At 51.2% G+C, this 15,773-nt stretch overlaps 1 protein-coding gene across 2 annotated transcripts in view; it reads right to left on the reverse strand.

The window, feature by feature from the left end:
- Positions 1 to 15,773, reverse strand: part of Ldlrad3 (low density lipoprotein receptor class A domain containing 3) — a 230,532-nt gene that overhangs the window by 146,069 nt on the left and 68,690 nt on the right. For both annotated transcript variants that reach the window (XM_026404577.2, XM_077797474.1), the window contains exon 2: positions 15,571 to 15,717. In XM_026404577.2, the coding sequence (XP_026260362.1) occupies positions 15,571 to 15,717 (147 nt within the window). The remainder of the gene's footprint in view (positions 1 to 15,570; positions 15,718 to 15,773) is intronic.

Below are 15,773 nucleotides of genomic sequence, written 5' to 3' on the forward strand. Positions count from 1 at the left end.
CACCTGTGAACCATCCCATTTCTTCAGGAGATAATAATGCATGAAGGAACCCTGGAAGCCAGACACCATGCCAACCCGTGTGTGTCCGCCACCAAGTCACTTGGCACTCGGGTCACAGCGGTTTGCTTCTGAGGCCAGCACCTTAGCTCGGAGGCCTCTTACCTGCAGGGACCCGTGGAAGGGATGCTCTGTCGGGCCCTCCTGCTACCCACATCAGGAAAGAACTGTCCATGCAGCGTCCTGCTTTTCTACTCGGGACAAGTGGGCGCGGGGGGCAGAGGGCACCAGGCTCAACTGGGCAGCGATGAAGGTGCCGATCCCTGGGCCCCCCTGCGTTGGGCTTGAGTCATCCCCAAGTCTGCGCCCATGGATGACTCCAGGGACCGGCCAAGCACTCTTTAAGAAACGCTGGCAGGGGCTGTCACTAGGAGCAGGAAGGCCGCGCGTGACGATCAGCAGCCCTTCATCCCACTGTTGTTCAGGGGAAAATGAAAAGAAAATGTTTTTTTTCTTGTTCTATTTTTGGTGCCATCATGTTGAACAGCTTCCTGGGGCGCCATCAAGATAACACAACAATATCCTTTCCTTCATTCAGAAAATGTATCAGTCATGTCACTATGATGAGTCCAGAGGCTCAGAGGACAGCAGGCCAGCTCTCCAGATGGCTTTACCAGGAATACTGTTCAGGAGAACTTAAAGAGCGACATCATGACAGGAACTGAAGCTAACACTTACTGAACACTTACGGGGTGACACGCGTTGCCCTAAGAGCTTGACAGGGAGTCACTTCATCTCCAGAAGCCCGTGACGTAGGAACAGCTCGGATCCCATCTGACAGATGTGGCAACTGAGGTTCAGAGAGGTCAAGGAACTTGCCCAGGATCCCACAGCTGGCAAGTGACGCACCAGGCCCCCCAGGATCCACCTGTCACAGGCTTCTCTAAACACCCTGAGCGCCTCTGCTGTCCTCCACTTCCGTCAGCCTAGACAGGCTCCACTCTCCCTTTGCTCTCGGGGGGCTGCATGGAGGTTTTCCCTTCCCTCCAGTGTTCTCCCACCCTGCAACGGACTCGTGTTTCAAAGTCCACGGGTGGATGCCCTAACCCCACTGGGGTCCCCTCCAGAAGGCCATGAGGTCGTGAGGGTGGAGCCCACACCAGAGGCTCAGTGGCTCCACAGGACAGAGGACAGAGAGCTCTGGCCCCGGCTTCTGCCCTGTGAACGTCTCCATCAGCAGCTGGGAAGAGGCCCTCCGCCCACCTGGCCACACAGGCCACCTGAACATGGATGCCAGCCCCCAGAACTATAAGGAATGGTTTCTGCTGCCTGAGCCACATGGTCTCTGGTGCTTTGCTATATTATCTGGAGTGGGCTCAGGTTGGCCAGGGGCCTCCTCACCAGGGAACCCAGAGCCACCCTGGGTTGGAGCTTAATGATAGACACTGGGCAGCAGACACTGACCGGTCCCACATCAAGACTACCTGCTCCCTGTCACTTGGCTGCCCACCGGGCTGCCTGTCCCACGGGCAGCAGGACGTGGGACAATGTGGTATGAGCATCAAGAAGCCGGCAGGGCCAGGACTCAAGGTCAAGGTCTGAGACACAGCAGAGTAATGGTGACCGGCAACAGGCCCGGGAGCAAATGCACAGCCGCCGAGGGGCCCTGGTCCAGGCTCACCTGGCCAAAATGTCCAGAACGGTCCAGGGGAAGGAAGAGATGACAGAAACCTCCTCACCACAACCTCACACTCCTCCAACAGGGCTGACCTGTCCTTGGCTCTGACGACGCCTGATGGCAAAGGGGTGGCTCTCTCCCACCTTCCTCCAAGACACACACCCTCAGCTCCGTCCTCCTCGCCTCCCTCACTGAGGGTCAGCCAACATCCTGGGCTTCGGCACTGGATCCCAAAAGAGGAGGAGAAGCAAACAACCCGTCCTCCCGCCAAGAGACAGGAGAGGACAAGACGGTCTTCAGACGTGCAGACCTCAGTCCCATGGGGTCCCTGGGACACTGACTGTCCACCTCCCTACCCTCATCCTCCAGAAATAAAGAGCGTCAGTGACAAATAAACTCAGGTACCTGCAAAGGACACCTTCCTAAGGGAGTCAGACCCTATTTGAACTAGGAATTAACCTGAAGCTCTGCCTCACTGGGGAGCCCAGGATATCTGCAGGGAACCTGTTTCAGCCCCTTCCCTCCAACCACTGATCCTAGAAAACATGAGAGATTTTATACCCAAGACCCTCCCAACCTTTCCTAAAATGCTTCCTGCAGAGGAGTACACTGTCACCTTTGGACCTGCAAGATCCCCACCTCCAGCCCCTTCCATTCTCAACTTGCAGAAAAGAAATCTTTGAGCCTTACCAGGGAAACCATCTCTCTGGTCACGTGTCTGCATTATAGGAATGCACCACAACCTCCTTTTTTAAAAATTATTATTTTCTCATCTGTCTCTGGATTTTGAAAAAAGCCATTAAGTGACTGCACACTAGCTGTTGCTGGTGAAAATGCAAGTCTGCATAAAAAGTAAAAAATAAAAAGACTGCACGGTCGCAGCCTAACTTGGATCAGCAAGATTTGTCCGGATGTGCCAGGAAACAATTTTTTTTTTTGATGTTCTGTGATTTTGCAGCCATTTAAATTTTATTAGCAATTACCGTGCCCGTTACCACTGACTACATCTTGCAGTTACAGTCAAGCCCTGGCAATGAGAGTGTGCGGGATGAGGGGGAGACCCAGGCACATTTATTCCTGAAGCACGGGAACACGAGGCTCTTCCCTGCTAAGAGCAGTTCCAATAAGATGGTCCCCTTGCAGGCAGGAAACAGCAGCCACAGTCCTGCTAACCTTGGGACTCCCTGGAAGTGGTGGATAGGACAGTCGAGAGAGAACAAGGCTGATGTTTGTGCAAAGACTTGACTTAAAAGTAGACTTCATGCCACCAAGTTCATTGGCATTTTAATTGGTACCTTCAAGACAGCAGAGTGAGGTCCCAAACTGTAGCTGCCACCTTGGAGGGATGGAGGGGCTTGGCATGATCCTGGGAGATGCCATCCAAAACTCCTTATAGTGGCCCCAGCTGGGATGTGTGACAGGGAGATGTGACTGGGAAACAAATGAAATCTCCAAGAACTGGGAGACTTGGGGACCCCAGAAATGAAGAAGGCTCTAGGAAGCTTTATATCCACAGACTCAACTCCTTCCCCAACCAGAGTCGGGGGGCTCTGTCTCAACTCCAAGGGAGCGGGCACCAGGGCCTCTGGTAGAGTCCTACTCTTCTCACCTTCTGGGGGCAGTGAAGGGGGCAGCCAGTGGGAGCTCGAGGGCAGCGCAGTTGGGGTGGGGTCCCCCAACCTAGGGCTGACCCACAGTCTACCACACAGAGCCGCATCACGGGCTCGGTCTCCTGAAGGAGGAGAGAAGCTAGTTTGGGCCAGTACGCTGCAACCCAGACATCCACAGTACTTCTGAAACAGTGCAGGCCACCTTCCCTAGCCTCACCAACCAGGAGAAGAGCAGGACCTGTCACCCTCAATGCCTGAAGCAGCCTAAGGGGGCCAGGATCCAAACCCTGGGGCAACTCTGCAGACTGCCCCCCACAGGGCATTATGCACCCCTGTAGAAGGGAGAAGATGGGGACAGGTATTTTACTAGGTGCCAGCTAGGTACCAGACACCAGGATCTTTATGTGGATATGTCCTCACTCTGCCCACACCCGCTCCCATGTCACAGAGGAAGAAACCAAGGCTCCGAGAAGTGACTAGCCAGTGGCAGATCTGGGAACAAATCCAGAAACAACTCCACTGCCAATAAGAGCACAGCCGATGTTTATTGAGGGTTTACTATGTGCCAGCTGCTGCTTGAACGGTTTTCAGGGTTTTAGCTTATTAAGCTCCCCACCCCCCCCCAAAAAAAAAATCATGGGGACTTATGAGGTGACTCGCCCAGGGCACATAGCTCCATGGGACGGAGCCAGGATGCGATCCCGTGTGGCTCCAGAGCCAGGTCGCTAGCACCAGGCACCCCGCCTCTTACCCCGCCAGCACAGCACCCTAAGGAAAACAGACACACATGGTGCATTTCTTTGTTTGGAAATGTTCAGCACCCTGGGTTGAAACCTCATCTGCTAGCAATCAGAGAAGATTACTGCACTTCACTGAATCCAAGATGCCAGCGATGGCAAAGCGTGCCACTATTTTATGTATAACAAGAACAAAACAACTCTGCCAATTCCGCCGGGATCACATGCTGGCCCATCAGCCAGTGCGGGGAGAACATGCATCTCAGAACTGAAGATACACCCACCAGTGGCCTTCGCATGAGCAAGGCGGCGACGTGGGTGACAGATGCACAAGTGGACCAGGTTCTCTCCAAGTGCCGGGAGGGTTCTACTGTCAAATCTGATTTTTGAAGAAAACTCAGGAATCCCAAATTTCAGGTGCAAATTTCCAGTTTTCCAGTTCAGAAACACTGGCGTGTGTTTCTGTCTTGCGCAGGTTTAATGACCTGACTCACCCAGAGTGGCTGGGTCCCCCAGCAGAGGTGTCCAGGCTGCCAGGCAGGGCCAAGGGCAGGAAGCCAGTGCACTGTCTCAATCCACTTCGCCCACCCCAGGGCCAAGAAAGGCTCCACACTTTCCCAGGAAGCCACACGCACTGTATTCAGAACACATTTTCCAGATCAAGGTTCTGCGTAGCCAGCTTTTTTAAAAAATTATTTACTTCCTCCTGCAAATGGCTCTTCTCAGGCTTTCCTTCAAACCACTCCTGATCTACAGACACACATGATCCTATTCCATAACCACCATGCTAAAAAGGGACAAGAGAATGAATAACAATGAAACACCCCCAAGTACACACAGCAGGAAACCTTGCAGCCCGGGACTCTCCAAGGAGCCTCACACATCAAAAGCCTTGTCCTATCCTGTGGTCGCTGCTGGTCACTGGGTGCTTTACCATCTCCATGTCTACCCAGTGTATGAGGCTGAATCCTTCCTAGCACTATGAATGTGACCTTTTAGGAAAACTGTTTGTGAAGTCAAATGGAGTCATACTAGAGTGGGGTGGACCCTAATCCAATGACCAGTGTCCTTATCAGGAGGAGGAAATGTGGACACAGAAGCACAGACACGGGCAACAGGGAGAGGACCATGTGATCCCTATAGGAGGCAACCACAGTTAGCCAAAGAACACAAGCACTGCCTGTGACCACCAGAAGCCAGGAAGAGGGAAGGAAGGAACTTCTCCAGAGCCTCCAGCAAGTACAGACATGCTGACACTTGGGCTTGGGGCATCTAGCCTCCAGAACTGAGAGAGAATGCACTTTCTGTTGTTTTATGGCATCCAGTTTGTGGTATTTTGTTACAGCAGCCTTAAGATACTAATACACCCAGAGGGCCTGGGTGCATTTTGTCTTTCTCTATCTAGTGCAAAATTACTGTCCTCTTAAAAAAAAAAAATTACCAGGAAACTTTTATAAAAATTTGCATAATGCCAGGCTCATTTAAGTCAAGTGTAGCCTGGAAATCTGGAATTGTTCCTACACCAGTACTGACGGAGGCCTACCTGGGAATGAATGATGCCAACATCAGAAGTGAAAGTCCCCGTCACGTGGGCCCATCTGGGGATAAAAGAGGGGATTGGGAAGACAGGACTTCTACAAGTTCTACACCTGGGCATACTGGCTTCAGGTCGGTGTAGTAAGGGTGGCAGGGACTGTCACCACAGAGGCTGAGAAAGACTATAGGTGACAAGGCAGATCTGCTTAGGCGTTTAACAGCAGAGTTCCAGCAGAGCTGAGAACAAGCTGCATGGGCCACTCCAGGGGGCAGGGGCTCCCTGCCGAGGCAGAAGTTGCCCAAGAGAAAGCAGAGAGCCACCTCCAGACTTCCTTCCCCGCGACCTCAAGAGCCTGGCTCCCCAGGCCCCGAAATGGTCATTTCCTTCTCTTCTGCCGCAGCATGGGCATTGGGCTGGTCCTGGGTGCTGGAAGCTTCCCAAGAGCCCAGGACTGTACGCTCAAGACCTGCTCGAGGGAAAAGAAGATCCCGACCCAGCAAATCAGGGGTTCTGTGGGGAGCCCTGGGCAGGGCTGTCATCAGCATACCTGAGGTTCTATGGGGAGCACTGGGCTGTCACCAGCATACCTGGGTTTGAGGGACTGCTACCAGTTAGCGTTCACTAAGTGCTCCACCGAAGGCAGCAAAACAGCCACAGGCCACGCAGGCTTTTGCTCCTTTAGGAAGTGTGGAGCGATCTCCGGGAAAGTGCTGCCCCAGCAAATAACACTGATGGGCGAGATCAGCTCCTTTCTAACAGGCTGCGGCCTGGACACAACACTTAGTCCATGTTTTAAAATCCCCTGAAGTAAGTGTAGTTATTGTGATGCCAGATTTGTGGGACCCCAATAGACCTCCAGGAGCCAAGTCCGATGCAATCACACAAGAGTCTTTATTGCAAGCTCGAGCCTGGACTCACAGCCGTTCCTGACTCAGCAGTCCCAAGGAGTGAGCCCTGATCCTTTGTGCAGTGAGATTTTATAGGTTTTGGGGGGATACTCTATGCGTCACAACATCACACAGCAAATCATTCCATACCGCAGGAAAATCAAACAACTCTTAACATTGATTAGCACATTCACTGGCGGGAACAAGTTGGGTAGGGGTGGTTGGTTAGTACAAGAAGGGAGTTCCTTTGAGCTGATTGGTTTAAGCCACGAGGGGAGTACGTGCGGAACTACATGGTTTCCCAACACATTATCAACCACCATAAACTACTTGGGGTCATCTGGCATCCCAGGTATTTTCCCTGTCTCATGCTGATTGGTGGTTGGTTGCTAGGGGGTTGCAATGGGTCCTCACCTAGCCTAACTGATCAGGGACACTGGCGCTGCCGATCTCTCCTGTTATTTGCAGACAAACAACTCAGCAGGGTGGGTCTGTGCCTAGGAGTGCTCTGTGGGTTTTCCAAGGACTAGGGTCACGCCCCCTCCCTCTGGACAGGCCTTGAGGGAGAAGCTGTTTTCAAAAATGGAGTCACATCAGTTTCTCATTATGATCCCATTTGACAGCTGAGGAAATGGGTGCCTCAGAGATCATAAAACAAGGCAGGGGAGAATCCAACGTGGCCTGGCCCCAAGCCCTTTATTCTCCCCTGCAGGATTTATGGTCGTGAATTTGAGATGAAGACAAAAGATATTAAGAGATGTGGGAATGGGGGCATGCCTGGAGTGACCTGAGACATTTAAAAACAAATTTAAAAAATGACCCAGAAAAGAAGCCACGCACAGTGCATACACCCAGGTCTTGGATTGCCTCCTGACCATGGGTGCTGGGAAGGGAGGGGTCTTTTCATGCTGAAGTATTTGACCACAGTGATAAGTCTCTATCTGGAATCTTCTAGGGGCTGGTTTTGTTTCCAGAGGCTCAACTCCTTCAGAGGACATTTGGAGTCCAGCACTTCAAAATGGCTGCCAGGAGGAACCAGGACCTGCAGAAAAAGGGACACTTCACTCCCATGACAACGCACGTGCCTGAGCAGAAACAGGGAGGACTGTCCGAGAGGCTGGGCAGCAGGGAAAGAAGGCCCACATCTCCTGGCTCACAGGCCCCCCAGGTGGCTTCAGTGGTCGGTGGGAAGTAAGGGGCTGCCATCATGAAGTACCGTGAACGAGTGGCCCACAGCAGAAAGCCCCTCCCACACTGTGCAGGCCAGAGTCTGGAATCCAGTCCTCAGCTGGGCTCTGGCAAGAATGTTTCCCTGCCACTCCCTGGCTTTTGGTGGCAGTGGCTGACCCTAGGTGCCCCCTGGATTGTGGCTACCTCACTCCCACCTCTGTCCCTGTTGTCATGTGGTATTCTTCCCTGAGACCGTCACGCTATCTTCTTAAAAGGACCCGATTCGGATTAGATTAAGGGCTCACCCTGCTCCAGTACAACCTCATCTTGTCTAACTACGTCTGCAGAGACCCTATTTCCAAATAAGGCTACCTTCTGAGATACTGAGAGTCAGGACTTGGACGTGCTGCAGGGAGACCCAATGTAGCCCACTGCAGTAAGTCTGACTTCCGAATTGTTAAGGAAGAACAAGAAGCAGGATGTCTGTGGAAACCATCCTGTCACACGGGTGCAGGACAAGCATCCTTTGCTGTGTGACAGTTTTAAAATGCAATAGTGAGGAGTCCAGGGCTGTATTAGTTTATCAAGACAGCTGTACCAAAGTGCTATCCTGGATGATTTAAACGGCAGAAATTTCTTCTCATAATCCTGGAAGACAGGAGTCCAAAATTGAGGTATCAACAGAGTTGGTTCCTTCTGAGGGTCACAAGGGCAGGATCTTCCTGTACTTCCCGAAGGCCTCAGGTGCCATAACTGAATTTCCTTTAAGCTTGGTAAGGTAACTCAGAATCCAGCCAACAGCACCAGGTTGAAAGAAAACGTTACATGTGGCGCCACCTAGAGGCAGACAAGGGAGATGATAAAGGAAAGAGGAGGGGGATTTCTTCCCCTTCAAAGGAGCTGCAAGCACCCCAGAGCTGGGGAAGGTATGTGAAAGCTATAGCTGGGAACAGTCAAAGCAAATAGAATTCAAATTCGGTTTTTGCAAGTACTTTCTCACATCTCTGGATTTGGTGATATATGAAAATTTTATCATATGACAAGGTTTTTCAAATTTATTCTCCCCTTCGCCTCCCATCAAGTACAAACGAGGGTGTGCACATGCACACATGCACACACACACACACACACACACACACACACACGCCCTTGCACACACACAGAAACCATAAAGGGTCTGAGATTTTAGAAGTCCCCACACACCCAGCCAGAGACATCAATTAATATAATCTTCCAAAAAAAGCAGAGGAGGATCCCAAACATTCATGATCTCTCTCCCCTCTCTGGACGCAGAGAGATGTCATCAAAATCCAAAATTAAATGGAAGGAGATCTCAAGTTACTGGATTCCGGGTCACATGCACATTCTAGGAATTTTTATTATAAGGAGTGGCAGCAACTAAAGTACTACCCTCCTCAAGGGCATTTCAGAGACACACAGGACTAAAGGCCATTTTAAAAATCATTAACATAGAAAAGTACTATTGATGTGTCTAAATTTGTTGAAAAGTAGGTTAGTCATTGCTATAGTTTGGATCTTCAATGTCCCTAAAGGCCTGTGTGTGAAAGATCAGATGCCCCAGAGTGGCAGGACTAGAAGGAGATGGGGCCTTTAAGTTAGGAGGCTTGGGGCTGGGGATGGAGCTCAGTTGTGGAGCACTTGCCTAGCAGACACAAGGCTCCGGACTCCAGCAAAACAAACAAAAAGACACGGGGCAGGGGGGGGGGTGCTCCTAGGGGTTTACAGTGGTATGTTCTAGAAGGGGAATTGGGACCCCAAGCTTTTCCTTTTCTCGGAAGGGTCTCTGAGGACTGAACCCAGATATTTTTCATTTTGAGACAAAGTCTTTCTCAGTTGGCAAGGCTGGCCCTGGACTCCTGAGGAGCTGGACCTGGCTTCTTCCTTCTTTTTTTTTTATTTTTGCTTTCCAACTACAAGGTAAGCAATTTTGCTACACTATGCACTTCTGCTATGCTTCCTTGCCCCAGGCCCCAAGCAACAGATCCAATAAATCATAGACTAAACCTCCAAATCTGTGAGCCAAAGTAACCCTTTTCTCTTTATAAGTTGATGGTCTCAGGTGTTCCTTATAGTAATGGAAAGCTGACTGACAGTCACAATCCTGCCATGATGCCATTCAACCCACATGATCCTATTCAGCAGGTACAGACAAAAAGTACCCGTGGGTCTCTGATGGAGGGAAGGGTACAATGACTTATTTTCCAGGCCAACAGGTAAGCCAGGGAAGCTCTGGATAACAAGGCACTCGGTGTCTGGGTTTTTCTCATCTGGAGACTACAAGGGTTCCTTCCCAATAAGGCTTCTGTGACCATCTAATGATTTCATTAAAACACCCAGTTCCTGGGACAGTGTGGCCCAGAGGAGGCTCCAACAAGAACACACCATCGCACCCTAGGGCCAGTGTGTTTTCACGGAACCTCCCTGTTTTCCTAAAATGTACCCCTACTCCTTTCATTACAAGGGAAGACAAGAAAAACAAAAGATTTGAATAAAATGATTGCTTAGGGCGATCAACTAACCAAGAGCAGAAATACACCCAAAGTGTGCCCAAATGAGCCTCTTCTCAACACTCTGAGAGGGGTTCTCCAGAAGCACAGGTAGAAAAGTTAAAGTGCTAAACCAGATGGACATTCATTTCAGTCCATTAATAGACATTTCACAAGGAAATACAGCTAGTAAATAGAGGTATGGGAAAACATTCAACCTCGTTAGTTAAAGAAAAAAAATTAAAATATATGAACTGTTTTCAGCTATTAAATTAACCAGAAAAAAAATGTTTTTTAAAGAGATTACTTAATGCTGCCAAGACTAAAATAAAGTCCCAGTTTTCATGCCTTGCCAGGGAGAGCAGGCTGGTGCTGAGCTTCAGCAAAACAAGGGGCCCGTCTGTGTGCGAGCCAGAGAGGGTGCCACCCTTCAGCCCTGCGATGTCACTTCTGAGAATCCAGCCCACAGCAGTTTCTCAAAACAGGGGAAAAGGCACGGCCAGCCTCATGCTCACCACAGTGAGCACCATTTCCAACAGTGGACGACAGCACGAGGCTGATTTGGGGGCTGGGGTGTGGCTCTGCGGGAGAGCTCTTGCCTAGATGTGAGCATAGGCCCTGGGTTCCATCCCAACACTGCACACACACACACACACACACACACACACCACACCACACACACACACACACCACATACACACACCACACACACCCACACCACACACACACACCACACACACACACACCACACCACACACACCACACCACACACACACCACACACACACCACACACACACACCACACACACACCACACACCACACCACACACACCACACACCCACACGCACACCACACGCACACCACACACACCACACGCACACCACACACACACACACCACACACACCACACACCACACCACACACACCACACACACCACACGCACACCACACACACACACCACATACACACACACACCACACCACACACACACACACACCACATACACACACCACACACACCACACCATACACACACACCACACACACCACACCACACACACACACACACCACACACCCACACGCACACCACACGCACACCACACACACCACACGCACACCACACACACACACACCACACACACCACACACCACACCACACACACCACACACACCACACGCACACCACACACACACACCACATACACACACACACCACACCACACACACACACACACCACATACACACACCACACACACACACCACACACACACACCACACACACCACACCACACACACACACACACCACACACCACACCACACACACCATACCACACACACACACACCACACGCACACCACACACACACACCACACACGCACACCACACACACACACACCACACACACCACACACCACACCACACACACCACACACACACACACACCACACGCACACCACACACACACACCACATACACACACCACACACAGCACACCACACACACACACACCACATACACACACCACACACACCACACCACACACACACACACCACACACACACACCACACCACACACACACCACACCACACCACACACACACACCACACGCACACCACACACACACACACCACATACACACACCACACACACACACCACATACACACACCACACACACCACATACACACACCACACACACCACACCACACACACCACTCCACACAAACACACACCACACACACCACACCACACACACACACACACACACCACACACACCACACCACACACACACACACCACACGCACACCACACACACACACACCACACACCACACCACACACACCACACACACACACACACCACACGCACACACCACATACACACACCACACCACACACACACACACACACCACACCACACACACACACACACACCACATACACACACCACACACACCACACCACACACACACACCACACACACCACACACACCACACCACACACACCACACACACCCACACCACACACACACACACACACACACACCACACACACACACCACACCACACACACACCACACACACACACACGCTATATAATAAATGAGAGTATAAGAATTAGAGATAAGCTACATGATATCAAATTAATGAAAATTAGGCATTTAAAAATGATTAAGAGAAACATGAAAAACCAAAAAAAAATGTTAACATGCTGAAATGTCACATGTGAGACATGCAAGTGTGAGACTGAATATCCGTGGTGACCAGAGCTGGGGAGAGCCTGGCTGGAAGCTTGCAGGGTGCTCAGACTGGATCCGCCAGGAGAGCCAACTCCAGGTGTGATTTCTTTGTTCTCATCCCCTTCGTCCTCTCAGGTTTTAGAATACGTGATTTTATTACCTTTAGGATAAACTTTCTTCCTGTCCTCTGGAAATCTTGGCCCTGGTTGTGGATACAAAATAGAGGCTTGCTGGCTCGCACCCCACCCTCTCCAAGTTCTTCCCTGCCATGCAGAAAGGGCAAGCCTTTCTCTCTCTCTCTCTCTCTCTCTCTCTCTCTCTCTCTCTCCTTTTAAGTGTGTAATTTTCTCAGTTCCAAGCTTGAGGCCATCAGCCCCCAAAGTGAGAACAGGGCCCCCTTCACACCCCTCCCCAGTCATTCTAAACAACCAGAGAAAGGGCTTCGAGACTCCTCAAGAAGGCCCGAGGCCAACTCCCTCCCTGGAGGAAGATGGTGACAATTCTGCTCCAGGACGTCCATCCTTCAGAAGGCGGGGAAGCTGGTCCTCCCGCAGACCTCGGCCCTGCCACGCGGGCTCAGCCTGGAGCCACCCTGTATCTCTGCCATCTGGATTTCGGATCATTTCTTTAAATGATTCTAAATATTTTGATCGGTAGAAGCAAAAAAAGCCAAAGAGATTTCCACAAGAAGGGGACCATGAAGTCGCAGTACATCTCCACCATGGAACTTGAACCATCTGCACAAAACAACAACTGAATATGAAATACGGTGATGTGGCCACGGGCCTCCGAGGTTAAGTAGATAAAAGCAGGTGATTCCATCATAGGTCCCCATAATGACAACCATATAACAGTGTGTGCAGAGTGACCAATGACAGTTAGCGTTTATGGGCCACTTACTGCAGCAGGCACTACCCTGGGTGCCTTGGCGCAGGTGAACATTTCCCAGCGAGGTAAGTATTATAAGTCTGCTGGCCCCTCCTCTGGACAGCAGGAAATGGAGGCTCTAGGAGGGTATAGAATTTTCTGTATCCCTCCCAAAGGCTAAGGTTTGAAACATTCTGGAAACTGTTGCAAGATCTCATGGCCCCCTAAGGAGAGAGAAGGGGCTAGAATTTGGACATAGATTATCTTTCTCCCATGCTCCCGCTCTCCACACCTAGACTGGAAAGGAATAGGTAAGAAAATTAAAATGAAAGCTAAATTTCTGGGGGAAAAGGGACATTTCCCCCTTCCCCTTTATTGTCTAAACTTTCAAGTGTTCTGTTTTTGCAATTTAAAGCCAAAGAGAGGTGAGGGAGGGAGAGGGGCAACAGAAGATGAGGCTGATGTATGTGTTTGTGTGTATGGTTTTTTTTTAAATTATGTTTTGATCAAAAGACTAAATAAATGCCAGTCAAGTCTTCACCAGACTTGGGGGCGGAGGGAGGGATGGAGGGTAGCCACAAGTGAGTCTGATCCAAACCAAACCAGGCAGCTCCAAGCAGCGGCTGCAACTGTCTTTTATATTTGTTTTTTTTTTTTTTTTAAAAAAAAAAAAAAAAAAAACCATTCTCTGTCCACCTCCTCATCCGTCTTGAGTATGAATACTAAAATCATGGGACTGTACCCACAGAAGGCACAAGAATATCCTAGAAGTCACCAACATCACACAGCTGCTGTGGACAAAGCTGGGAATGAAACTTTGGTCTGAGTCCCTCATTTTGCATCTCTTCACAAACCCCTTGTAGGACAGATACGCCCAGCTGGCAAGTGCCAATCTGCATTCATCTGTAGGAGTTCAAAACACTCCCTACCCCCAAAGTGGCAATTCCACATACTTATATCAGGTTTAACAGTCCTTAAAACTAGGCAAAGATGGAGCTCACACTCTCAATCTGACTCGAAACCCAAATTACCAAATGTTACACTTCTCGCAGTTTTGCAGCCACGCTAGTTATGGGAAAACACTGAAATAGAGACAATACTTTTCAGAAGCAACGGTGGGGAAATATATATATATTAGGTCCTGCAATTCATTCAGAAAAAAAAATCACAAGCCATCAACAAAGTGAAATATTCTCCCCCCAAAACACTGGCCCGGTTTTTCCTCTCTAAAACTCCTCTGAAGAACGGGAGCAGGCATGGGGGACACCAGGACCCTTTGCCAGGGGAGGATCCAGTCTCCATGCACAGCCCAAGCACAGCCCTAGGCTCCCAGGGGTGGCCTCCAAACCCAGGGCTCTTCCTTTGAGTCGGACAGGGCCTCAAGTCCCAGGAACAGCGACGCTAAAAGTTCACTTCATTATTCTGTCCTTGGCCACTTCCTCAGCTGGCTTCCAGACAGACGGCAAGTTCAGAACCAGAACACGCAGTTCTCCTGCCAGAGGCCACATGGCTGGGTTCCTGAAGCCCAGGAAAAGAGCCAAGAACCACTGTCCACTTGGCGGTCCCAGGGCATCCCCCTCCAACAATCCTGTTGGGCACAGAGCATGACCACTGACACCCTGAGCCTCTAAACCCAGACCCCCGTGCCACCTGCCTCCTTTCTAATAGATTACCCCCGACTCCAATCACACACGTTCCAGGAGCACAAGGTAAGGAAGAGGCTGGATTAGGAGGTGGGGCCAGGAGGGTCACAAGGGCCACCAGAGCCTGGCGGTGCCCATTGGAAGGTGATGCCCCTGTGAAGGCCCAGGACATACCCATTGGCAGAGAGAAGGGACGAGGGGGCAAACGACTCCCGAGTCAGTACCCACTCCCTGCTGGACACTGTGTGATGTCACACCTCCTGGAATTGTCAAGAAAACTGCACCATGTCCTGTGGCCAAGGAGGTGGCAGCATGGAAAGCCCTGGCTCTGAGGCCAGAGCTGCGACTTCCAGCTCTGAGACCCAGAAGCTGCATGAACCCCAGGGTTCTCAGAGGGCTGGCACGTAAAGTGAAGGGGACAGCAGAGTTGGGGCCCCACCTCCTCACTCAGAGCCTCCTCTGCTCTCCCGAGTCGAGGCTCCACCACCATCAAGGTCCCTGTTTCTGCACAAACCATGCTGCTCTGAGACCCAGGGACACACAGGGCAGGGCGGGACAGCCAGCCAGAGCCCTGCCCCACTGGGCTGCAGCAAACAGGGTGCAGGGTGGAAGCCGGATCAGGGGCTCCTCCCCCGCGGGCCCCTGAGTTCACCCACCCCACCCCCACCCACAGCCAAGGGCAGGGCCACTCACGGCACTCCTTCTCGTCACTCTTGTCGAAGCAGTCGGGCAGCCCGTCGCACTGCCAGGCGCCCGGGATGCACCGCCCGTTGCCGCACATGAAGTTGCCTGGAATGTTGCACTCGTTGGTGAAGTTGTTCCCGGGAAGCAGCTGGCTCTCTGCGGGACAGAGGGGACAGGGGGTCAGAGGGCACAGCAGCCACAGCAGCCAGGGC

This window comes from Urocitellus parryii, chromosome 4, assembly GCF_045843805.1.
Source record: "Urocitellus parryii isolate mUroPar1 chromosome 4, mUroPar1.hap1, whole genome shotgun sequence".
Lineage (NCBI taxonomy): Eukaryota > Metazoa > Chordata > Mammalia > Rodentia > Sciuridae > Urocitellus > Urocitellus parryii.